Genomic DNA, 25,425 nt, shown 5'->3' on the forward strand with positions numbered 1-25,425 from the left:
CTTTGTGGATTTTTCTGTGAGTATTTGGTGGCAGCGTCACAAAGTTGGTTCCGTAAGACTGAATTAGCTGCGGAGCTCAGCTCAGAGTGAAATGAGGTGAATGGGAGGGGAGATGATGACGTGACTCCCCCACCCACCTTAACTGTCAATCCCCCCAACAAAGACAGTCTCTCAGAATTTGCATAAGCACAACCCCTCACCATCAATGTGAACTTAGTTAGAAAGTGATCAAAACTCTTGTTTATATCCTGCATCCTCTCGTTAAACTTGTACCCCGCATTAGCCGTGGGCATGACAAACGCCAACGGCAGCCTGTCTATGAACTTAATTTAAACTTTAGGCTTACACCGTGCTTTGTTTCCGAAGTAGCTGCACTCATGAATATAGTTGTATATGTCACTCGCTTGCTTCTTATTGTTTCGCTGCCTTCTCAATTATATAATGCATGTTTTCTTCAGCGCTTTTTGGAGCTCTTCCTTGTTTTCTACGTACTGCGTTGACAGTCAGTTCACGTGATTACATGGGAGGAGTGATGATTTTACACGAAACTCCGCCCCCCATGGCCATCGAGCTCAACTCCATTACAATATATGGAGAAAAATAGCTTCCAATTATGACCATTACGCGTAGAATTTCGAAATGAAACCTGCCCAACTTTTGTAAGTAAGCTGTAGGGAATGAGCCTGCCAAATTTCAGCCTTCCACCTACACGGGAAGTTGGAGAATTAGTGATTAGTGAGTGAGTGAGTGAGTGAGTGAGTGAGTGAGTGAGTGAGTGAGTGAGTGAGTGAGTGAGTCAGTCAGTCAGTCAGTCAGTCAGTCAGTCAGTCAGTCAGTCAGTGAGTGAGGGCTTTGCCTTTTATTAGTATAGATTACATCTACTATCTGCTTTTGGGGTGATGATTAACCTCCAAGGTTATTCCTCTTTTCATTTTTATTTTATTTTATTGTAGAATCAACTCTCAGCAGCGGACAGCAGGGAGGCCGTGCGACACATGCAAACGGGCACCATTCTCATCCCTACCACCTTTGCCGTCACTTCCCCTACTTCTTCATATCTCAAATCATTCTTGAGGCGAATTGAAGATTTAAGTGCCAGCTTCAGTGAAAAGTTAAAGTAAACGTACGAAGTAATTGCAACACAAACACTGACTTAATAAGTTTTAATGCGAAAAGATGTTGATGAATGAAGAGAAGAAGCAGGCCGCTAGGGTGGAAAAAAGAAGGGCTGCTCAGGAACTAGCAAGCACATCAACCTCTGAGCAAACGAATGCTAAACATACAGAGAATAAGTATGAAAACTAGGAATGCTCAAGGCAAGTGTATTCACTGCACAATATCGTTCACTGCGACGTTACTGGTTTTCCTGATAATTCACCTCTATACATTAAAGTGTAGCTTAGCAAATGATGAGGGCACCTTAGTCCCTTTTGACTACAACTATTTGCTTATATCCACTATATTTCCCTTTTGGTAAAAATCCAATTATAGTAATGTCCTTTACCACTTTTATTTGCAGTCGTGCAGAATATTACATTTTAAATGTTTTGATGCTGAATTTTGAAAAGCAATACTAAATGTAATGACTGATAAATAAATGAGATTCTCTACCAACCAGAACACAGTTCTTATACTGAAATTTCCATTCTGGATATATTTTTATTCAGGTTAAATCTTATGATTTACTGAATGTGTAATACGTAAGGTGACTTTTACATGACTGCACACTAAACAGCTTATTTTTTAGCAACTGCAAATGATATACTTATTTGTGCAAAAACAAATGAAAGATTGAAACAACCTGAGAAAATTATCAGTGAAGCTGCAAAATACACTAAAATATAAAAATGTCAAGATTTAATCATTTATATTGACTTCCTTGCACCCATTCATGCCAAAGCTGTGTATCCCCACAACCCCGATGAGCAGAAAAAGGGAATATAAAATAAATGGATGGATGGCTTTAAAGAGCACCAACAAATTAAGCCTTTCAGCACCCGTAAAAGTGAATGCTGATCACTACAACTATTAATTTCTGCATGACTAGCTGCAAGCATATAAAGAACACTAATTAATTACCTGAAATGATGCCAATAAATCTAAGCAGCTTAAGCTGTAGGTTGACTATGTAAGAAACTGCTGGGAAATTTATTCCCACAAAATCAGGCACCGGCTGAAAATATCATTAGGACAGTTAGCATCAATTACGGTTTAATTAAAGTTAAATTATAATGACATTTAAAAAAAGGGTTTATTTTTTTCACAATTAGAACACAATTACAAGTAAATTAAATTAAATGACTAATTAAACATGTAAATTAAGTGCATTATATTGTAAATGCATGTTTACAATTTTGGCTGAAGGAAATATGGATTGATTTCAGCAAATTGAACATGCTATTGGCTAGAAGATCCAAAACAATGTGAAATATAAAAAAAGAAAGGCACCCAAGAGAAAAAGATCATTCAGAAACAAGGTCTGCTTTTATCTGCCATCTGCTACAAGCTATACCTTCCCCTTAGTCTGTATTTCACTTTTCGTTTTGATTTACTTGTTATCCCACTGGAGGTATTAAAGGTTTCTCACATTATTCGAGAAACGGACTTGCATTACACCTACTCACTCCAGTTAAGAAAATGCTGACTGCATATTTGAAAACATGATCTGCAATATGATTTATTTTGGAAAATGTTAGCAAACCAGTGAACAGCAGCATTTTAATGTTGTGGCTATAGTGATTAACTGTAAAATCACAAGGCTGGCACTTCAGTCTTTGCCTATTAACTGGTCCAGCTGGTGGTGTTATGTTATTCTTAGAGCTACACTGAGCAAAATAAAGTCAAGCAATTTCTTAGCTTAAAATATCAGCTGTTTAGCCTAAACATTGCGGGTACTGTGAGATAAGTGGTACTGTAAGTCACAGTTAAGTGTCTTACAAAGATAGGAAAGATTTAAACAAAGACACCGTATGAGCTTCAGTGCAGGAATACATTTTTCAGTTCTGCATTAAATGAGGCATTCTTTACAAATGCCTCACTTAATAAAGCAAGTGCAGTTTAAGGCAGCTCATAAGCAGATTACTCTTCCTCTCTGATATTTTGTGTGTGAAAGGGGAAGAGGAGCAGAACAATATTACACAAAACAATGGCGATTATTTAAATAATCAGCATCTGTAAACTTTTATAAAGCTATGTAGGTAGCATGCATGATTCACACAGCACAGGGTCATAATATGAGGTGACAGCAACTGGCAACATACAACTACTAAAATATAGATCTTTGTATAACTGCTTTTTCTGTTCTTGTGATGTGCATTTTCTTGACAAGCAACTTGAAAACAAAGTTAAGGACCGCAAAAACTATATATGTGGATCATATTATGTGGCTCATTGGTCACAAATGTTGGATGTGTAACAAATGTTGCCTAAGGAAGCAACACCACAATACAATATCCTTACGTATTTTGACCAGAAAAGAACCAACACTGATAGAGACACCAGTGCAATGTAGGCCAAGCAAAGGTACACACAGTGCTGGTGTTTGGTTATACTGAGCCCTAGGCCAAGCTTATTAGGGGGCCAGCTGATTGTTCAGTAGCTAACCCATGTGTGTGGGTTCCCACCCAGGGCCGTCTTAACAGCATTATAGGCCCCTGGGCAACACAGTGCCCTGGGGCCCCTACCTACACAATCACTCACAGGAATAAAAATGTAAATGGTCAATAAAATAAACTATATATTTATTTTATTGGTACTTCCAACAAAATCAGTGTTTAAACATTAAAAAAACATGCTGTACAGCAAAGATTAACCAACACAAATGTTTGAACAATATAATATGGAGATGGCACAGTATGAAATTACTATGAGTTATTTATTATTAATCAAGAGTTCAACACAAACATTTGCAAAATTTCTTTGCAGAGAATTGAGTTGAAGTGACTTTACATGTACGCTTTTATGTTATGTAGTGCATGAGATCCATACACATACACATACATGTGAGGATGCAGAGGTGCCCGTGATAGTAAATCAGAGGCGAATGTCAATGTCCACTTGTAACACAATAACAAATATTTATAGTTTAGTATATTATAGTATTTATTTATTGAGCATACATAGATTAGCTTGGGGCCCAGCATGCCCATGCGTTAAGACAGCCCTGTTCCCACGCCCTTATGACCTGTGCCCTAGGCAAATGCCTGATTCACCCTAAAGGTGCTGCTGGCTCTGGTTACACACCCACATTTATTATTGTAATCTGTACATCTAAGGGATGTCCTGTGGAATAAAAGATCAAAACCTCAAGAAGATCCACATAAAAACAAGAAGAGTGTGCAAATTTCTTAGACACTGTAACCATATACTGTACTGAGAATCAAACCCAAATCCCCATGGAGCATGAGTGTAATGAACAATATTATCAAGCATATGGGTTGATTAATTTTTTTTTATTATTAATATCTAACAATATAACTGTCTGAAGTTATTACCTAACTATAAAACTTAAAAGTGCAAGGAAGCTGGATAAGGCAGTGTGACGGGTTAGCTCCACACTACTGGGTCCTTCCAGGAGCCTCTTGAACTCGCCACCTCTGATAACGTCTCCGAGATGAGCCTAGCAAGTGAAGATGCATACACATCCAGCCAAGAGGTAGGTGGAAAAGTGACAGAAGTGCTTTAATTTAAAATAATCCAATAACAAATCACTGTCTAAATAAATAGTGCAGTGCCTCATCAATTATAAATAAATAATCCAATAAAATGACAGTGAAGGTGAAGGATAAAATCCAAATAAATACATCCACAAAAAAAAGTTAAAACATGCATGAATCTTCTTATAAAAATCTAAGTCACTGGTGATTCCCTTTAAAACAGACGTCTCTCTGGCTTATCTTAGTCGGATCTCGCAGTACAGACAGACATCAATCAACAGGCGCAAACAACCTTCTGATCTGCTCATGTCCCTGCTGCCCATCCCATGGCGATCCATGGGGTGCCAGCAAGCATTCACTCCCTTGACTCCCGCTGCCATCCCTGGGCATGCAGGGGAGTCCTCCGGAGTATTGTTGTTGCTCCTGCTACCTGGCTGTTCAGCAGGAACAACAGGGCTCCACTTCTGTCCGCCTGCTTCCTTTTGTCTCACACCAGCTCTTTCCATCCTGTGCAGGTTGTTTTTAACTTTGCTGCCTAACTGGATGCATGTGGGAGAAGCAATTTCCTCCATAGCCTCATTGAGATGCCTGACTGATCTGCCCTCCTATGCACGTGTGTGTGGCACGATCAACCTGCTCCTCAATTAACCACAAAATGAGATGCAATCATGCACACCTGCACCCAACTGGAGTCCTGCACCCTTACGGGGTCCTGATTATTTAATTAAAAAGTCCCCCTGTGCCAAGGACCACTCATCACAGACAGGTGTTATTCTGGGACATTTTCAAGTTACTAGATCAGATAACAACAACTATATTTATTTATATAGCACATTTTCATACAAATGATATAGCTCAAAGTGCTTTACAGGATGAAGAAAGAGAAAAAAGACAAAAATCTAAAAATAAAAAATAAAATTAGGCAATACTAATTAACATAGAATAAAAGTAAGTTGAGCTGCTGCCTCGCAGTTAGGAGACCCGGGTTTGCTTCCCGGGTCCTCCCTGCATGGAGTTTGCATGTTCTCCCCATGTCTGTGTGGGTTTCGTCCGGGTACTCCAGTTTCCTCCCACAGTCCAAAGACATGCAGGTTAAGTGGATTGGTGATTCTAAATTGTCCCTAGTGTGTGCTTGGTGTGTGAGTGTGTGTATGTGTGCACCCTGTAGTGGGCTGGCTCCCTGCCCAGGGTTTGTTTCCTGCCTTGTGCTAGCTGGGATTGGCTCCAGCAGACCCCCATGACCCTGTGTTAGGATATAGCGGGTTGGATAATGGATGGATGGATAAAAGTAAGTTCCGATAGCCAGGGATGGCAGAAAAAACAATAAAAAGAAACTTTTTTCTTTTTTTTTAAGAAACTTATGTTAAGTGCTGTGCTTTGGCCATCTGTGACAGAAGAGGACAGAGTTGACCAGAGAGGGCAAGGTGTGCAGAAACACTTTAAATTGTATGATCTATTCACTTCCAGGAAGAATGCTTGAGGATGAGAGACAGATTTTAGAATTAAAAGGCAGGCAAATGTGACATTTGGACAGGCTACTAAGGAAGAAAGTCACATAAAGTAAGATGATAAGTACAGAGTAGACCAGATGACAACCTAAAGAGATATGACCAGAGAGAATCAAGTGTAACTATAAGTTTATGGGCCACCTAAACTACACATCTAGCACAAGCATGTTGGACGATTTCAAAGCCACAATCTACAGCACTAATTATAATATCTAAAGATGAAAACATTTAATCTATAATACATGAAATGTCTGTTCTGGCAGTCTATCTAATTGTCACGGGTTAAAGATTTTAAAAGAAGGGAGAAGTGCTGAACTGTGGTGCCTGACAGTGTGGTAAGAGTATGGGACTTAAGGTATACTGTTAAGATTTACACAATAGTATAAAGGGGAATAAGGTTACTCTAAGTCTCTTACTACTACAAAATGGTGAGGCTGCAACATTAAACCACTATGTTACCATTTTCCCTTATATCAATAAAAGATTAAAAAGGAAATACAGAGATGACTCAATAAAATCTAAGATTTCCTGAAGTCACTAATTTTGCTCAGAGTGTTTTCCAATCAGACATCTTATTTCAATGGGTGTAAACACAGAAAATAAAGTTTTAAAATATCACTTTAATTCTTAAATCAGGTTAGCTGACAGGCTGTTGTGGTTCTTGGCATGTGCTCCCTAGGTAAATGTGCTATTAAATAAAAAGACAGATTTCAGCTTCCAATGGGATGATTCTATTATGCAAATTGAAAAACATGAGAGATGTAGACATGGCAGTGATGTTGGCATTTTGCAGGCATACAATATGTAGTGTTCCTGGAAAAAAAGGGCAATTTGTGCACAGCAAAGCACATAAAAATGTGTAAGTGTTGTTTGCAGAGAGTAAGAAAAAAGACCTGTCATTGAGTTTTTAATATAAGAAAAAAAAAATAACACAGTTAAAGAAATGGTTATCAATTAAAAGACACACAGCATTTGTGTTCTTTACCAAAGATGGCATAAATTGTGCAAAAGAGATCAAATATATCCTTCAGTTAAGTGCAAATAAGGGGTAATTTGTCAGAGAATGAGAACAAATTAAGTTACAGTAGGCAAGCAGCAGGAGACAGGCTGATGGCAGCATGTTGTGAACCCAAGATGAATGGAGGCTGTAGCAAACTGCTTTTTGTACTTGGAATTATTAAGGGACCCCATGCATGCATCGCGATAAGCATGAAAATGGATTGCCATTTATTCTGTGTGTTGTTGTTCTGTACATTTTCCACATTGTCTCGTTTGTAAAATGAAACCTAATTTTTCACCTGATAATGTGTCTTGGGATGCCAGTTGAATTCAAGCTAAATGTATAGTGCCTATAAAAAATATCCACCCCTTAAAGTTTTCATATTTTATTAAAACATTGAATCACAGTGGATTTAATTTGCCTTTGTTGACAAAGACTCTTTAATGTCAAAGTGAAAACAGATCTCTATAAAGTGGGCTAAATTAATTACACATATAAAACACAAAATAATTGTGCAAGTTTTTGTCTCCCTTTAGGTCAGCATTCGGTAAATGCCCCTTTGTAAGCCTTGGCTACCTTGAGTTTCTATGCATCGGTCTCTATCAGCTTTTCACATCTGAACTCTGGCACTTCTTCCCCTTTCTTCTTTGCAAAACTCCATCAAGTTGCATGGTGAATGTGAGTGAACATCCATATTTCAAGTTCAGCCACAAACTCCCAAGTGGATTGAGATCTAGACTCTGACTTGGTCTCTCCAGGACATTGATATTGTTGTTTTAAGCCATTCCTTTGTAGCTTTGGCTTTATGCTTGGGGTTGTTGTTTTGCTGGAAAACATATGTTCTCCCCAAGGTGCAGATTTCTTCCAGACTGTATCATATTTTCCTCCAAGATTTCCATATATTTTGCTGCATTCATATAACCTTCCACCCATACAAGCCTTCCTGGGCCAGTTGCAGACAAGCATCCTACAACATGATGCTGCTACCACTATGCTTCATGGTGGGAATGATGTGTTTTTAATAACGCAGCATTTAGCTTATACCAAACATGCCGTTCAGTCTCATGGCTAAAAAGCTTAGATTTGGTCTCATTGTACCATAGAAACTTCCTCCAATTGACTTCATAGTCTCATGAGATGTCATGTCGGTTTTTTAACGGTATCTTTCTCTTTGCCACTTTCCCATAAACCTGCAACTAGTGAATCACTCAGGTAACAGTTTTTTTATGCACACTCTCTCCAGTCTCCTAACCTTACTCATCTTCTACTTGCACAATCACTCAGTTTTTGTGGAAAATCTGCACCACACAATTCTACAGCTGTGATAAACTGATTCTATTTCTTACTGATTGATTTGACTGGTCTCCAAGGAATATGCAGTGGCTTGGATATTTCTTGTCTATTCATCTCCTGACTTCTGCTTTTAAATCACATTTTAATAGATTGATTGGAGTATTCTTTTGTCTTCATTGTGTAGATTAGGAAACAATGCTGACTCACCACAAGTTGGATAAGGTCCAGATATGGTTAATTTAAACTACAATCAACTGAAACCCCAGACAGTTAATCTCCATTTAAGTAACTTTGTGACTTCTAAAAACGGATTGGCTGCACCAGTGACGATTTTGGTATGCTGCATTAAAAGCAGTGAATACTTTGAGAACAATTATTTTGTGTTTTTAAATAATTTAACCCATTTCGCAGAGATCTGTTTTCACTTTGACTTCATTTTCTGATGAACAAGGCCAAAAAGTCAAATTAAATTCACTGTGATTCAATGCTATATAACAATGAAATATGAAATCTTCCACTGGGGTGAGTACTTTTTATAGGCACTGTACATTTCAGTAGTGTTTATTAAAAAGAGTCAATTTTAAAAAGTGGAGTTAACAATGCAACTAGTTTGGCTATGCAATAAGTTAAAAATATATATATATGTATATTGTAGCCCTGCGGTGGGCTGGCACCCTGCCCAGGGTTTGTTTCCTACCTTGCACCCTGTGTTGGCTCGGATTGGCTCCAGAAGACCCCTGTGACCCTGTAGTTAGGATATAGTGGGTTGGATAATGGATAGATGGATGGATGTATACTGTGTGTATATATATATATATAGGTTCGATTGCGGTGTGTACATCTTTACCACATGAGCCCCAATAAGGTCAAAAAACGTGTCGTGTACTCTTTGTAATGTTTGGCAGATACCGTATCAAATATCCATAAGAACGAATGTTTGCCGACTGCCCAACCAACTTCAAATATTACCTGGCAGATAACCACCACGATTCAGACTTAAAAAAATAATATATATATATATATATATATATATATATATATATATATATATATATATATATATATATATATATAAATAAATATATACAATCCTAAGCCTAAAAGTGCAACGATTTTGTGTGACGTTTTTATGTCACGTTTTTTGTTATGCTTTAAATCTGGCTTATTTCAAAACCTACATATATATGTTTGGTATCATTCTTTTCAGAATTTATCAAATATTAATGTGATGTTGTTAGATGTTCAGATTCTTATTCCATTTTTAAATTATAAATTAAAAAATATCAAGAACTCACATCCCACAAGACGAGACTTTGTGCCAAGAGATTTAAGCAGTCCCGATGCCGGAAATAAAAAAGAAAGATTAGGACAGCTGCTGTACTGGCTTTTAAATGTTCGAAGGGCCGCGTGAGATGCAGATCACACGGCACGGCAGCAGCAGCAAGCCAGCAGCTGATCAGGCAAAGAGGAGGTAATAAAAAAACTGTGTTTCCCATTGTATCACCATTTAAGAGGGGGTTTCGGAGGAGCGACCGCTTCTCCTTGGGGTGCGTTCAGCCCTCCTCTTCACAACGTGAGTGGTAGAGACACAAAGTGGCAGGCACATAGCGCAGGCCGGGGGGTTGGCAAGTGAAGTGAGCAGGGTGGTGAACCCCCTAGTGTATATATATATATATATATATATATATATATATATATATATATGGTATGTACCACTACCCCAGATTGAGTGGGGGCACTGATGTTAACTTTATCCTCTTTTATTCCCTCCACAGTTGCCCCTTCTGGTCTCTGTGCTACATATCCTGTGGTTCCCAGAAGAAGTCACTTGTTATGAAAATGCCCCACAGGACAAAGCTCCTTCCCATCATGACTATAACAGGCTTTGTTACTCAAGAAAGGCTTCTGAGTCAAGGACCCTGATTTTTGTTTGTTTTGGCACCACTGAGTGTACCTTTTGTTAGCTAATTTCTATCGATTACACATAGACAACTGGGTTGGCACCTCAACATTTCAGCTTGTGGACCTGCACTTCCTTCCATTGACCACTATACATATGTGTTTGTGTCTCTCTCTCGGTGCTCTCAGCACTTTGAGTTCCTGCTACTAACTGCCTGTGAGGCAGGAGATTAAATCTGATCAAATCAGGATTGGCCATGCTGTTATGATTTGCAGTCTCTCTTTTCCTGGATGGATTTTCAATAAGCTTTAGGGTGGACAGAATATCAATATACGAATATAATTTGAATCTATATAAAAAATTCTTATTTGAATGCAAATGCTGACATTTTATTGTAGATGAATGGCTCTTTATTTTACCTCACACTAATTTTGGCATTGTGTTAATCCAGAGACACTATGCTGCATTACTTCTGTATTTTGCTTATGTTTTGCATATCACTTCCATGATCCGAATTTATATCATTATTAATTGTTAGTTATCCAGTTCCATTTTCACTCTTGAACCTGAAATACCCGATTTGCTGCTGTTTTATATTTAAACTGTTAAGCATTCATTGTAGCAAACAATAACAATTTCCTTTCTCATTAAACATTATGGGACATAACTGCCATATTTCATATTTTGCTTTTATTACTGTAGCAGCTACAAAATCGGCACTTTAAACAGTATTTGCAGTGTCAGGAAAACTAACTCAACAATAGTCTTTTTAAGGCTGCTGGCTTGACAAAAATTCCCAAAACAAAGGAAAAATGAAAAGTAGGTGTTAAGATTACATCTGTTGTATTTCTGCTGCACCTGTAAAGGGGGAATATAATCCTGTTTATCTTAATTCTGTTAGTAGTATTTTAACCACCAGCACCCTGCTCTATACATCAGGCTGCTCCACACTCTTTAATCTACCTTCCATAAGCTACTTTTTTAATTTATTTTTAACTAAAACCTACGTTTCATGTGATTTAATTTAAATGTTTGCTGTGTATTATTTTTTTACTTAGTAGTAGAATTTTTAAGTTGCTGTTAATTAAAGTATTTGCTAAAAGAAAAAAAAAATGAAGACGGAAAGGCGACCAGACTCATTGTGCTGTAACTTATATAAAATACTGTTTAGATAGATAGACATTGACTTTGCATCTTTTGCACAAAGGACCAGAGAGCTGAAGGAGTGGGCAGCATGCACAAGACAAAAGCAACAACTGTATTTAACGTGTTTAAGTAATCATGACTGATTTTCTAGCCTCGCAAAGCATCACTGGGCACTAGGGAAAAAAAAACATTTTGCCTATGCCAGCTGAATGGCAGATTTTCTGGAAATAATTTGGTGAACAAAGTCGGCAACAAATTATGCAAATTTGCAGCAAAAAATGCTTCTTTGGGGGCCCCAGGATACCAAGAGCTCAGAAAGGGCTGACAGTTAATGATTTGTGGTAAGCTAGATGGTAAATTACTCCAAACATTTTAAATGGAGAAAAAACTATTTTTAATGCTTACTGTGTGACATTAAAATCTTCATATTTTATGTTTATCTTGCCTTTTACTCCTAGTCAGGGTGACTCTCAGGAAGGCACCTTATTACACTATGGTAGTTAACAAAAGCAATATCACTTACTTGAAAAATTGTTATTTTATTCTGTAGAATCATTTGGAATATGGCAGACAAGTCAACTTTTACCACACCAGCCCATTCACACCACCCACTACTTCTTTTATATTAGAAACTTGAAAGAAAGGCTTGATTTGCTTGCTTTTCAGAGCCTCAAAGGAGTTCAATTCACTAAGAAATAGTTTACTATAATCGATAGGATTTGTTTTTACTTGTCGTGTTCACAGGAAGGCTTCAAAGATCACCTCTGTGTGAGCAGATTCAAAATGTCAAAAGAGCTTTACCACATTACTACCCCCATCCTTTTGACCTTTTCTAGTTACAACCAGCTAATTTTAGGGCCTATGAGACAAGTTTCATGAAGGCTGACAAATGCAGTTAGACAACCTCCTTCTGGCTAGAAGTCTGGATTTAATCCTATTTCTAATGTGTTTTTTTTTTATCAGGGAAGTCTGATACACACGCGTATGCACACATAATATAATTAAAACTGTATTTGAACTTAATAACTGGTAGAACAACTATAATAAAAGTCAATAGGGTCAAATACTACAGAACACAATGGCACAGAATTTAGCACTACTGTCTCATAGTTGCAGTGTTCAGGGTTTGAATTTGACACTAACTCATTGTCTGTGATGGTTTTCCTTCCTCAACCTCAAAGACATTTAAACAAGGATAACTCGAAACTGGTCATGTGGGTGTGTGCGAGTGGGCCCTGTGATGAACCTGAACGTTGTCCTGAGTTCGTTCTTGTTTTCAGCCTTATCTTTCCAAGGTCTTGGCACATATAGTATGGGGTTAAGAAATGCCTCAGAAATCTTGATAGATTTTTTTTTGTCTTGTATTTGTTGAAAATATTCTTTAAGCTTTATCTTCAAGGTACATGATCACATGTCTGTTTTGGATTAATCCTGTATTTTGAGAAAGATAATATTTTTGTTAGTGAGTTGTTGCTACAGAACATCACCCAAAAGACACTAGCAACATATCATGAAGCTCTGCTTTAAATCTCAGTGCAACACATCAGCTTGCTGTCTGAGATTATGGATTCAAACATTGAACAGTGCTATCCTTCATCTCACAATATTTTGTATTCTGATTAATGATTCATAGCTTTCCACTTCAGCTTGGTTCATAGTCCTACCTTTTGGGTTATGGTGATATTTTTAAACTCGCATTAATCACAACTAGCAACTGTTGTTCTGAATTTGCTTCTGGTTTAGCTATCTGGATTTTGTTTTTTAATAACAATACTTTGGTATTCTAGAGAACTGCTTTTCTTCCAGTTTCTCGGAAACAAACACATCTCCCAGTCCATTTTTAACAACATGTTTGTAGTTGCTTATAATCCATTGTGGCAAGACACTATATGAAGAAGACAGATGTAATTAAAAAAAGCAGGCAGAAAATGGCTGCTGAGCAACAGCCATGCCGAATATGAATGCTCACAACTAGAATAACGATACACAACGTAGGCTCCGACTCAAATAAAAACTGAACTGGATTGTAATGATGGATGGATGGATGGATAGAATTTTTGCCCATCGTTATTTTATTTTTACACGTTTGCCAGTGGAAATTTGCTAAAACTGGAATAACCTTACAGCTATTTAAAACTGAATCACTAAGAACTGGATTCATTTGAGGAAACTAAAGATGATATTAATGAAGCTTTAATTTTGGTTTCCTAACATTATATACCCAATAAAACCAATGCTTCAGCTGCATAAATACAAAGATGAGTTAATTGCGTGGGCAACATAAATAGCTGAATATATGCAGTATTCCATCTTTGATCAGCAATAAAGCTTCACATTAATCTGGCAAATCACACAAGGTTAGAGCACCTGTGATTCTAAAGACAACACCACAACGACAGTTCTTGACATTTAACAGATAAAGCACAAAGAAAAGAATGGATAATATTGAAAACCTTTTTATATGATGTCCATGTTTTTTTCACTTAAGCGGTTCTGCAGCAGGACATCAATAGTGCAGATAGTATATGAGTCACAAACAGACAAATATTTCTTCACATCCCGCAGTTTTAATTTCTCAGAGAAAAAAATACAATTTTCTAACACCTTAATACACAGTATAATTGTATATCTGACTGTTTCTATTAAAATGTTATTATGTTATTATAACTGTCAAAGAAAATGTACCTCATTTGCTTCAAGCCTACTGCTACAATAACAATGGAGTGGTGAAATTTTTAATACATAAATTCTGTCACACAGGCACAAAAAATGAAACACATGAAAAAGCCTTGAATAGTTGCATGGATTTTTTCCAGTATGTACTACTTAACTAAAATAAAATAATTAAGAAAAAAAACAATTTAGTCAACCAGCAAAAAAAATTAAGATGGAGCAATAAGAAAATGCATAGTGTTTCAATCTCATTGCGCCAACACCTCTGTTTTGTTTGAAGCTGGATGCCTTCTTTGGAGAGTTTGCATGTTCTCCATAAATTCCCACATTTCCATTATCACACTACCACAAAGGAATATTGCTTACTTTATTAATCCCAAATCACATTAAGTTCACCCTGTGAGCACAAGTATAAGGGAGTGAATAAATTACCTAAATGGATTTGCATTTTGCTTTACTATCTGTAGCTCTTCAAAGTGGTTCTGGCTCTTACCAGGAAGAACATACACACATGCATTGTTTTCTAAGCTACAGATAGATAGATAAATTATTAGGCTATAACTTAATTTGCTGAAATTTAAAATTGTCCAAAAATGTCTCTTAATGTTGAAAAACGTATCATAAAACCTCCACATCCAACTTTCTGAACGGCAACAATTATTCACTACTTATTTCTTGCTCTGCCACACAATGGTAAAGAAAGATTTCTTTTAATCAAAAGATTGGGAAAGGAAACATAGTAAAAAAGACAACAAATACTAAAAATGAAATAACTGTGACACTTAACCCCAAACAACGACCCAAAATTCAAAATTATAAAAACACATGTTCTTTAATCACATTATTCAAAATGTATTTACAAAAATTTGCCTAATGATTATTTAGTTTTCCAAAAATCTCAGTTTTCTGAACCTTTTTTTCGCTCTCTATAACCTGAATATAATGGGAAATTCTTGGGTGTATAAAAGATTTTGTGTTTGACCTTCAGCTCTAAATGTTTCTGTTTGAAAGGGGCCTTGCATTGAATCTCGTGTAGCATATGATACTCCTAGTTCCACCTAAAATATTTTTATATAAACATGCAAGAAAAATCTATATGTAAACATGAATATAGCTAAACGTCTTACATATATGCATATGAGTCTAAGAAGGGTTGAAATATACTCAGCAAAAAAAGACACGTCCTCTGACTTTCAACTGTTTTTACTTTCAGTAAACTTAATGTGTAAATATTTGTATGAACACTAAAAGAGTCAACACCATAAGACATGAACTAAAAATGTTTCACAATGTGTCCCTGAATGAAGGGAGGCTCAAAATCAAAAGTACCAGTCAGTATCTGGTGTGGCCACCAGCTGCTTGAAGTACTGCAGTGCATCTCCTCCTCATGGACTGGACCAGATTTGTCAGTTCTTGCTGTGAGATGTTACCCCACTCTTCCACCAAGGCACCTGCAAGTTCCTGGACATTTCTGGGGGGAATGGCCCTAGCCCTCACCCTGCGATCCAACAGGTCCCAGACGTGCTCAATGGGATTGAGATCCGGGCTCTTCCACTGCAAGGATGATCAGCTGTCCTTCCTGTCTCCCTGTAGCACTGTCTTAGGCGTCTCACAGTGCGGACATGGCAATTTATTGCCCAAGCCACATCAGCAGTCGTCATGCCTCCCTGCAGCATGCCTAATGCACGTTCACGCAGATGAGCAGGGACCCTGGGCATCTTTCTTTGGGTGTTTTTCACAGTCGGTAGACAAGTCTCTTTAGTGTCCTGCGTTTTTAGAACTGTGACCTTAAATGCCTACTTTCTGTAAGCTGTTAAGGTCTTAACGACCATTCCACAGGTGCATGTTAATTAATTGGTTATGGTTAATTGAACATGCATGGAAAACATTGTTTAAACCCTTTACAATGAAGATCTGTAAAGTTATTTGGATTTTTAAAACATTATTGTTGAAATACACAGTCCTGAAAAAGGGGCGTTTATTTTTTTGCTGAGTATATAAGTAAACAGCGACCTCAGAGTTAACCTTTACAGTTCACCATGCAATGCATATGTAATAATAATAATAATAATAAACAACTTTATTTGCCATATACAATTCCTTGCATTAGGAATTTCTCATTCTTCTTTTTTATTTTATTGATTTTATTGAAATCACACAACATTCCATACAAATAAATCAATTTTTACAAAAATAAGATTGAAAACTAATCAACCCCCCCATACCCCAAAGTCTCCCTTATGTGCAATTTGCTATGGGATTCGTAAAAGCAGTGTTAATGTTTGTAATGTGCCATGTATTGAAATGAAAAATGCAATGCATTTGATTGCTAAAAATGTTTCTGATGCTCCATCTTTAGGAATAACAGAGACACATCAACCAGATGGACACAGAGACACCTTTATTTTATTACTACATACAGTCACAGTTTGCTCCTAATAGTACCTGATTTGGGAACAAAGGGAAAACCTACTGGAACATATGAGTAACTCCAGATTCTTCAGAGCCCCTAGAAAGGATCAGATCAAAGCTTAAGAAGGGCTCTTCCTGAGATGATAAAAGAAGCTCTGATTCCTAAAGACCACCGAGTAAGGTCAAGAAGAGCATAAAAGTACCACTCCTTCTATACTCATAGCCTCAGGACCTGTATAGTAAAGAAAAGGTGTTTTGCATAGCAGAAACAAGTCATAGACAGACAGACAGACAGACAGACAGACAGACAGACAGACAGACAGATAGATAGATAGATAGATAGATAGATAGATAGATAGATAGATAGATAGATAGATAGATAGATAGATAGATAGATAGATAGATAGATAGATAGATAGATAGATAGATAGATAGATAGATAGATAGATAGATAGATAGATAGATAGATAGATAGATACTTTAATAATCCCAAAGAAAATTGCAGGCTTACAGCAGCAGGCCTAAAAGGCACCGACAAGTCCTTTCAAACCTTTTTTGCCATCTTAGACAATGACAAAGTGTAAGCTGAACTTTTATGTCTCTGACCTGGTGATATCACAGGCCACAAAACTTCCAGTTGGCCATGCCTAACAACAGCATTGCAATCATCAAGAAAAACTCCTGAAAATGGTTGTGCCCAAGGGAAAATGAAATGGTGTCACAGGAGAACTTTAAAACATTTTTAATGTAATGAAAATGATTCTAATACAGAAAACAAATGTCAGAAATAGACTCCTTGGCTTTAAAACATTATTCTATGATGTACGACTTTATATTCAAGCCTAAGAAAAACTAAAAAAATCCTTAAGGCAGTTGATCATAACACTCTACTTTTCTTGCAAGACATATTAGTTTCTTCAGGTATAAACATTCTTTAATTCACTGAATACTCCACAAAGGGAAAAGGCAATCAACAAACCTTTACCAGTGTTTCTCTTTTCATGTCTTGTTATCGAAATGTTGTGGTGCTTTCTCTGCCACCACCTGGCAGAGAAAGATAGATAGATAGATCTTGCAATTTTGAAATATATTATTTATAAGTATCTTGAATTTCGCCACTGTGTTGTGAGATTACATTTCTGTGACTAGTATAACATAAACAGAGAAACTAAACTAACATTGGCTTATGCCAGTTTCCTTCTCCCTTTTTCTTAGGGAGTGGTTGGTTAGCTGTTACAAAAATCACTACTCATTACATTTTGTTTTACAGACAAGAATATTCATTCTCACAATTGTGCAATTTAGGTTAAAACAGCCAAAATGATTTTTATTGATGTACCATTAAGCACAGACACAGAATGAGATATGGCCTAACAGGCACCCTGTTAACACTGCAAGAAATAAACGCAAGTCATCACAATGTGACAGCATCTGTGACTTGTTGTGCCCTTAAGAGGAATTTAGTCATCTTGAGGCCATCCATGTGAGAAGACTTTATAGCTTTATCACTTACCAGCACATTACATTTGCACAGCAGTATTTTAGATTACCTCCAGCTTTGTGGCCATGAAAAGATGAAGCAACTGCCCTAGAGACTACTCAGTACTGTCTTCATTAATAGCTCTTGGGGTACTAGTTAGTGTTGCAGGGAAATTCTGAAGTTCATCATCTGTGCATGCTAGCACAAAAAAGTGTCTGTTATCTGGTGACCCCAGCCTACAGCCCTAATGCTGATACAGTTATAAAAAAAAAAAAGACAAGAGACGAGGTGATGCAGACATGGTGACATTTGTCATTACTGTTAAAAATATGCCAAAATGTCATGATACATTCCTGCCACTGATCTGACATTGTCTTTCACTGGGAATTTTTTAAATGAGAAAATATTTGTGAAACCAATGGTATTAACAGTACAGTGCTTCTCAGCAAATTAAATCATATTTATGTCAGTGTTATCTCATGAAGATAGTGCAGAAATAATATAACATTCTTATATCAAATTTTACAATAGGGCCACAATTGTTTAATTAGTGACAGGAATGGTGGTAGAAATGCCAAAGAGTTGTGGAACACTTGCTCAGAGTTATCAAATGTGTGAATAATTTTTAATTTTTTTAAATTTTACAACTCAGACATGTCTTTTTGATATTTGAGTAAACAGCAAAAAATAAATATTGGCCTCTTTGTCCCAATATTAATGAACAGCAACTGAGAGGTAAATTTGTACGTCACTAGGCTCATTGTACAAAAGCTGGCCTTTGATTAGAAACAAAACAACAACAACAACACCAACACCAGAGATTAGACTGAAGCTTTGTTTTGCAATGGATACTTTAAGAGACTTGTTGACACAGCTTTGTGTGTGTGGTTGCTAAACAGAAATAAATAAATACAGTCGTGGCCAAATAATTTGTGAATGACACAAGTATTGGTTTTCACAGAGTTTGCTGCTTCAGTGTTTTTAGATTTTTTTGTCAGATGTTTCTATGGTATACTGAAGTATAATTACAATCATCCCATAAGTTTCAAAGGCTTTTATTGACAATTACATTAAGTTTATGCAAAGAGTCAATATTTGCAGTGTTGACCCTTCTTTTTCAAGACCTCTACAGTTCTTCCTGGCCTGCTCTCATTTAACTTCTGGGCCAAATCCTGACTGATGGCAGCCCATTCTTGCATAATCAATGCTTGAAGTTTGTCAGAATTGCCCCGATCCCAAGCCATGAATAAAGAATGGTACCAAAACATCCTCCGAGAGCAACTTCTCCCAACCATCCAAGAACAGTTTGGAGATGAACAACGGCTTTTCCAGCATGATGGAGCACCGTCCCATAAAGGCAAAAGTGATAACTAAGTAGCTCGGGAAACAAAAAATCAAAATTTGGAGACCATGGCCAGAACCCTTCCCAGACCTTAATCCCATTAAGGACTTGTGTTCAATCCTCAAGAGAAGGGTGGACAAACAAAACCCAACAAATTCTGACAAACTCCAAGCATTGATTATCAAGAATGGGCTGCCATCAGTCAGGATTTGGCCCAGAAGTTGATTGACATCATGCCAGGGTGAATTGCAGAGGAAAAAGAAGGGCCAACACTGCAAATATTTTTGCATAAACTTAATGTCATTGTCAATAAAAACCCTTGAAACTTATGAAATACTTGTAATTATACTTCAGTATACCATAGAAAAATCTGAGAAAAAGATCTAAAGACCCTGAAGTAGCAAACTTTGTAAAAAACAATATTTGGGTTATTCTCAAAACTTTTGGCCACTACTGTTCACATGGACCAATGGACTGCAACATACGGTGGATTCAGAAAGTATTCAGACCCTTCACTTTTTCACATTTTGTTATGTTGCAGCCTTATGCTAAAATCATTTTAAGTTTAATTTGTTCCCACATCTAGCAATACATAGAAAAAGCAAAAACATGACTTTAGACATTTTTACAGATTTATTAATAATAAAAAACAAATATCCCACTGACCTACTGACCATTTACTCAGTACTTAACTGAATCACCTTTGGCTGGGATTACAGCCTAGAGTCTTCTTGGGTATGACGTGAAAAGCTTTGCACACCTGGATTTGGGAATTTTCAGCCATTCTTCACTGCAGATCCTCTTCAGCTCTCTCAGGGTGGATGGAGACTGTCAGTGGACAGCTATTCTGAGGCCTCTCCAAAGTTGTTTAATTGAATACAAACCCAGGTTCTGGCTGGGCCACTCAAGGACATTAACAGAGTCGTCCTTAAGCCACTTATGTGCAGTCTTTGCTTTGTGCTTAGGGTCATTGTCCTGCTGGAAGGTGAACCTGGAGCAGGTTTTGATTGAGGATATCCCTGCAGTTTGCTGCGTTCAGCTTTCACTCAACCCTGACTAGGCACCAAATCCCTGCATTATAATGCCACTGCCAGGCTTCACTGCTGGAATGGTATTGCACAGGTGAAGAGCCATGTCTAGTTTCCTGCAGGTGTGATGCTTGGCTCAGGGGCAAAAGAAATCAATCTTGGTTTCAATAAACCACAGAATCTCATTTCTCACAGTCTGAGAGTCCTTTAGTTGTCTTTTTGCAAACTCCATGAGAGCTTCCATGTGGTGTAGCGGTTAAAGCTTTAAACTTCAAGCCCTGAGGTTCACTTCCTACTACTAATCCATTGTGACCCTGAACAAGTAACTTAACCTGCCTGTGCTCCAATTGGAAATACCAAATGAAATGTAACTAATCGTATCATAAATATTGGAAGTTGCCTTGGATAAAAGCATCCGCCAAATAAGTAAATGTTCCATGTCTCTGTACTCAGTAGAGGTTTCTGTTAGGCCACTTTGTCATAAAGCTCAGTTGAGTGGAGTGTTGCAGGAATGGATGTCCTTCAGAAAGTTCTCTGGAGCTCAGCTTACAGTGAACATCACATTCTTGGTAACCTGCCTTACCACATGGCACCTTCTCCCACAATTACTCAGTTCAACACCACGGCAAGCTTTAGGAAGAGGTTTTGATTGTTCCAAACTTCTTCCATTTAAGAATGATAAAGGCCACTATGCTCTTGGGAACCTTTAGTGCTGCATGATTTTTTGTTGCCATCCCCAGACTTGTGCTTTGACAATTCTGTCTCTAAACTCTATGGGCAATACCTTCAACCTCATGGTTTGGTTTTCATAATCATGTTCAATCAGTTGAATTTCCCACAAGTGGACTGCAAACAAGGTGTAGAAAAATCTCAGTGATGATCAATAGAATGAGATGCACCTGAACCAAATTTAAAATGTCATAGCAAAGGGTCTGAATACCTGTGTCAGTGTAATATTTCAGTTTTTATTTCTGCTACAATTGTAAAAAATTCTAAAATCCTGTTTTCGCTTGTCATTTTGGATCTTTAGTGTTGCTTGATTAGGGGAAAAATAATTTAAAATATTTTAGTATAATTTTTCAACATAATAAAATGTGAAAAAAGTGAAGGGGTATACATAGTTTCTAATCCACTGTAACCATTAACACAAACAATTAAGATGTCAAAGATGAAAATCATCGTTGGTTTCCCGAAAAGAGTAACTACAAACATTGTCTTCACATATCTTACACTTAAAGTGATATTTTTTAGGCCACCCAACAGGTGGCACTGTTACCACAAGTTTCAGGCATTCTCTGAGGATAATGAAACTTGTACATTTTAATGCATTTCTGTACACTTAACACTCAAACATGCCCAAGTTTTCATCTCGAAGACAATGTAAATTACTGCATATTGTTCTGTAAAAGTTAATAGCTCTTAAAAATAATAATAACAACAGCAATAACTTGTTTTACCATAAATAGAAAATGGCATCATAGTGGAGCATTTACACATAAAAGAACTAAATCTTAAACTTGAAGTTTAAAGTATTCATTATAGACTTAAACTACACTGAACATGTTCATCACTACATACAATAACTTACTTTGTCAGCAATGCACACCACACAATTAGCAACCGTGAAGCTGCTGTTGAATGGAAGGAATGAAAAGTATAGAGACTCTGTAATTAGGCTGCATAAAATGAAGCAAAACATGGTGCATGTGCAATAGTTCAACCTGACTTTTACATGAAGCAGGGAATTTTACACAACAATATACATGTGTGCAATTTTGGACTCATCACTCCATAAGACTCTCTGCCACTAGTAGTCTCTACTACATTTTGCCTTTTTATAAGAATGATTTGTGAGTAGCAATATGTCCTACAAGACCATTTCTTTTTTCTGTGGTCAAAGCATGTAGTTTGGTGCCACAATACTCTGACAGATACTGAGAAAGCACTACACTGGTTTTCTTACTGTCCTTTAATAAGGTGAGCTTTAAGTACTGTTTTAAATACCACTGCATTTACCACATTCTATAGATTTTCTAATAACAGCTTGAACATCATACCTTCAAAATCTGGTTTGGTTTGACAACAGTACATTCTCTGACCATAGCGCTGATTATATAAAACTGATGTTATATCTTTTAAAATTTTTCAGTTTAGCCATTTCCAAATCTCTCATCAAGGTAATTGTTGTTACCACAATTGTTAAACTTCACCACTAGACCAGTAATCATAACTTCATTAATTAGAACCAGGTGCATTTTTGGCACAATTTAACAAATGCATGTTTGATTATCTAGCATTAAGATTTTATAGTGAACAATCTTACCAATTTTATGATTCATTTCAGTTTGTACTTGGAAAGTTAATTGCCTTGCTGCACTGCTATGCCTGTTATGGAGTAACTTTGAGACACATTGTTCACTTAAAAAGACACATGAGGGCAGTATTTATGCTAAATATCAAATCATTTTACATCTGGAAGCAGAATAGATGTCTTCAGCGAAAATTAAGATTGCTGAACGTATGTAGGCTCTGGAGCTTTTCAAGGAAAAGGGTGCTGAAGTTTACTGCAGAGATTGTAATATTTTGCTTAAAAACAAAGGTAATTGACAGACATGGACAAATTTGTAGGTACCCCTCCACTGAAAAAGAAGAACCCACAATTGTCTCTGAAATAACCTGAAACTGACAAATTGGCACCCATCATTGTTTATTCCGTATTTAAGAAAAATCAGAGTTGGCTTATGAGTATTGATTCAACAGAACTTTTCAAATAATAACACAAGTGAAAATGGCATGGACAAAAACAATGGCCCCTTTAACTTAATATTCTGTTACACACCCTTTAGAGGCTAATGCTGCAAACAAATGTTTCCTTTGGCTCTCAATGAGACTTCTGCACCTGTCAACAAATCATTTGGTCCACTCTTACTGAGGAAAATGCTTTTGGAGGTTTGACTTCTCCAGGCTGCATGTTTCAGTTTATGTTTCAGTTCAATAGGATTCAAACCTGGGCTCATAGAAGGCCACTTCAGAATAGTCCAAAGGGATATTCTTAGCCATTCTTTGGTGCTTTTAGCTGCATGTTTTGGGTAACTATCCTGATAGAGGGTCCATGACCTGTGACTTAGACATAACTTTCTGACACTGGGCAGTACGTTTCACTCTAGAATGTCTTGAGAGTCAGACACAGTAAAGAACATAAACAGAGCCTCTTCCATGTTTCACAGCAGGTATGTTGTTATTTTCTTGGATAGCTTAATTTGTTTGTCTACAGACATAAAGCTAATGTGATTTGCCAAAAGGCTCCAGTTTTGTCACATCTGCCCAAAGGACATTGACCCAGAAGCATTGTGGCTTCTCTGCATACATTTTAGCAAATTCCAGTATGATTTTTTTTATGTTTTTCTTTCAACAGTGGAGTCCTCCTCAGCCTTCTTCCATTGAGCCCACTGTCACTCAAAAAGAGACAGATGGCGTGATCAGACACTGATGGACCAGACTTTGGAGTTCAGCTTGAATCTCTTTGGGAGTTGTCCTAGGCTTTTTGTCTACCATTCTCACTATCTTTCTGCCCATCCTGGGGTTTGACTTTCCTCTTTGGTTTCGCCCAGGGTGACTGTCTGCAGTACCAAGGATCTAAAACACCTTAATAATATTTGAAACTGTTGTCAAAGGAAAATTAAGCTGCTTAGAGATGGACTTCTAGCCTTTGCCTTTAACATACCTGTCTATAAGTTGTTTCTGATCTCCTCAGAAAACTCTCTCCTTTGCTTTCTCTGATCCATGTTCGGGGTGGGCTACACAATGCTACCAAATAGCAGAGTGACTACTTTTCTCCATTTAAATAGGCCGAATGAATGAATGATTGCATGATTAAAGACGTGTTTGATACTAACTGAAAATCACTCTAATCCAATTATATATGACCTTTTCCAGAGGTACCAACAAATGTGCTCAGGCCATTTTAGAATATCTTTGTTGAATAAGAAATACTTTATCTCTTTTCACCTTTGCTTTGCTTTCCTCAATGACATATTCAAGGCATGCTGGTACTCATGTTACAACTGCTTTTCATTTAATTTTTCTTTTCAGGAGGCACATAGCACTTTTTGAATAAGCTGTAAGGGCACCAAAAAATTTGTCCACGTCGGTCTGAAATGTTCTACCACATAACAGATAAGCATGCTGCTTGTGAAGTTGCACTAGCAAGGAAAAACCTTACTGACCAGCACAGAGAAAATCATTTTAGCAATCAATATGACTGACAGCAAAGGCTTTCAGCAGCTAGTCAATTAATTTCTGCCAAAGTAACACAATCCATGTAGAGGTACTATCACCAACCTTTATTCAAAAATGTTTGCTAAACTATTGGTTAAAAAAAAATATTAATAGTAATAGTAGCTTTCAGTTGTTAGATCTATAACATAGTTATAGTCTTGGTTACACAGGTTAATCCTTTAAAGGTTAAATATTCATAAAATTAAACACTCAAATTAAATATTATGAGTCTTATTTAAAAAAATCTTCATCCTCATTACAGTTGTCATACTACTCAAGTAAAGAGTACTACAAATGCATTTTGATGACTACTGATTTTTTTTTTAAAGATTATGACATAAAAATAAACAAATTATCATTAAATGTTGATGACAATTATAACAGATTTGTGGCTGAGAGCATAGGAGCTGTAACACTGAGTGCTGTGTGCCAGCACAGTAAGCACTAATTACCTAGACATATGCTGAATGTACCTCAGTGCCACTGCTGTAAGAAAGATAAACCAGAACAATATGACAAGAACTGGCAGCCTTTACTCTGCTACTGTGAGGTCAGTTGCAGGTGCACATCTACATAGTATGTACAAATATTTTAAAGGGATGTACATATTTCATAAATATGGCTAATGTTACCACATTTATACATGCAGGTACTTTCACTACTTTGATTAATTGTGGTTCGACAGTGCAAGAATCAACAAAGAGGATAAA

At 37.0% G+C, this 25,425-nt stretch overlaps 1 protein-coding gene across 5 annotated transcripts in view; it reads right to left on the reverse strand.

The window, feature by feature from the left end:
• xylb (xylulokinase homolog (H. influenzae)) overlaps positions 1-25,425 on the reverse strand; it is a 348,628-nt gene that overhangs the window by 207,506 nt on the left and 115,697 nt on the right. The window contains exon 16 of one of the 5 annotated variants that reach the window (XM_039753656.1): positions 16,746-16,819. The exons of the other annotated variants lie outside the window; for them this stretch is intronic. Coding sequence (XP_039609590.1) covers positions 16,770-16,819 — 50 coding nt within the window. The 3' untranslated portion in view covers positions 16,746-16,769. Of the gene's footprint in view, positions 1-16,745; positions 16,820-25,425 lie in introns of those variants that run through there. 5 annotated transcript variants of the gene reach the window in all.

The sequence above is a fragment of the Polypterus senegalus genome, chromosome 5 (assembly GCF_016835505.1).
Source record: "Polypterus senegalus isolate Bchr_013 chromosome 5, ASM1683550v1, whole genome shotgun sequence".
Lineage (NCBI taxonomy): Eukaryota > Metazoa > Chordata > Cladistia > Polypteriformes > Polypteridae > Polypterus > Polypterus senegalus.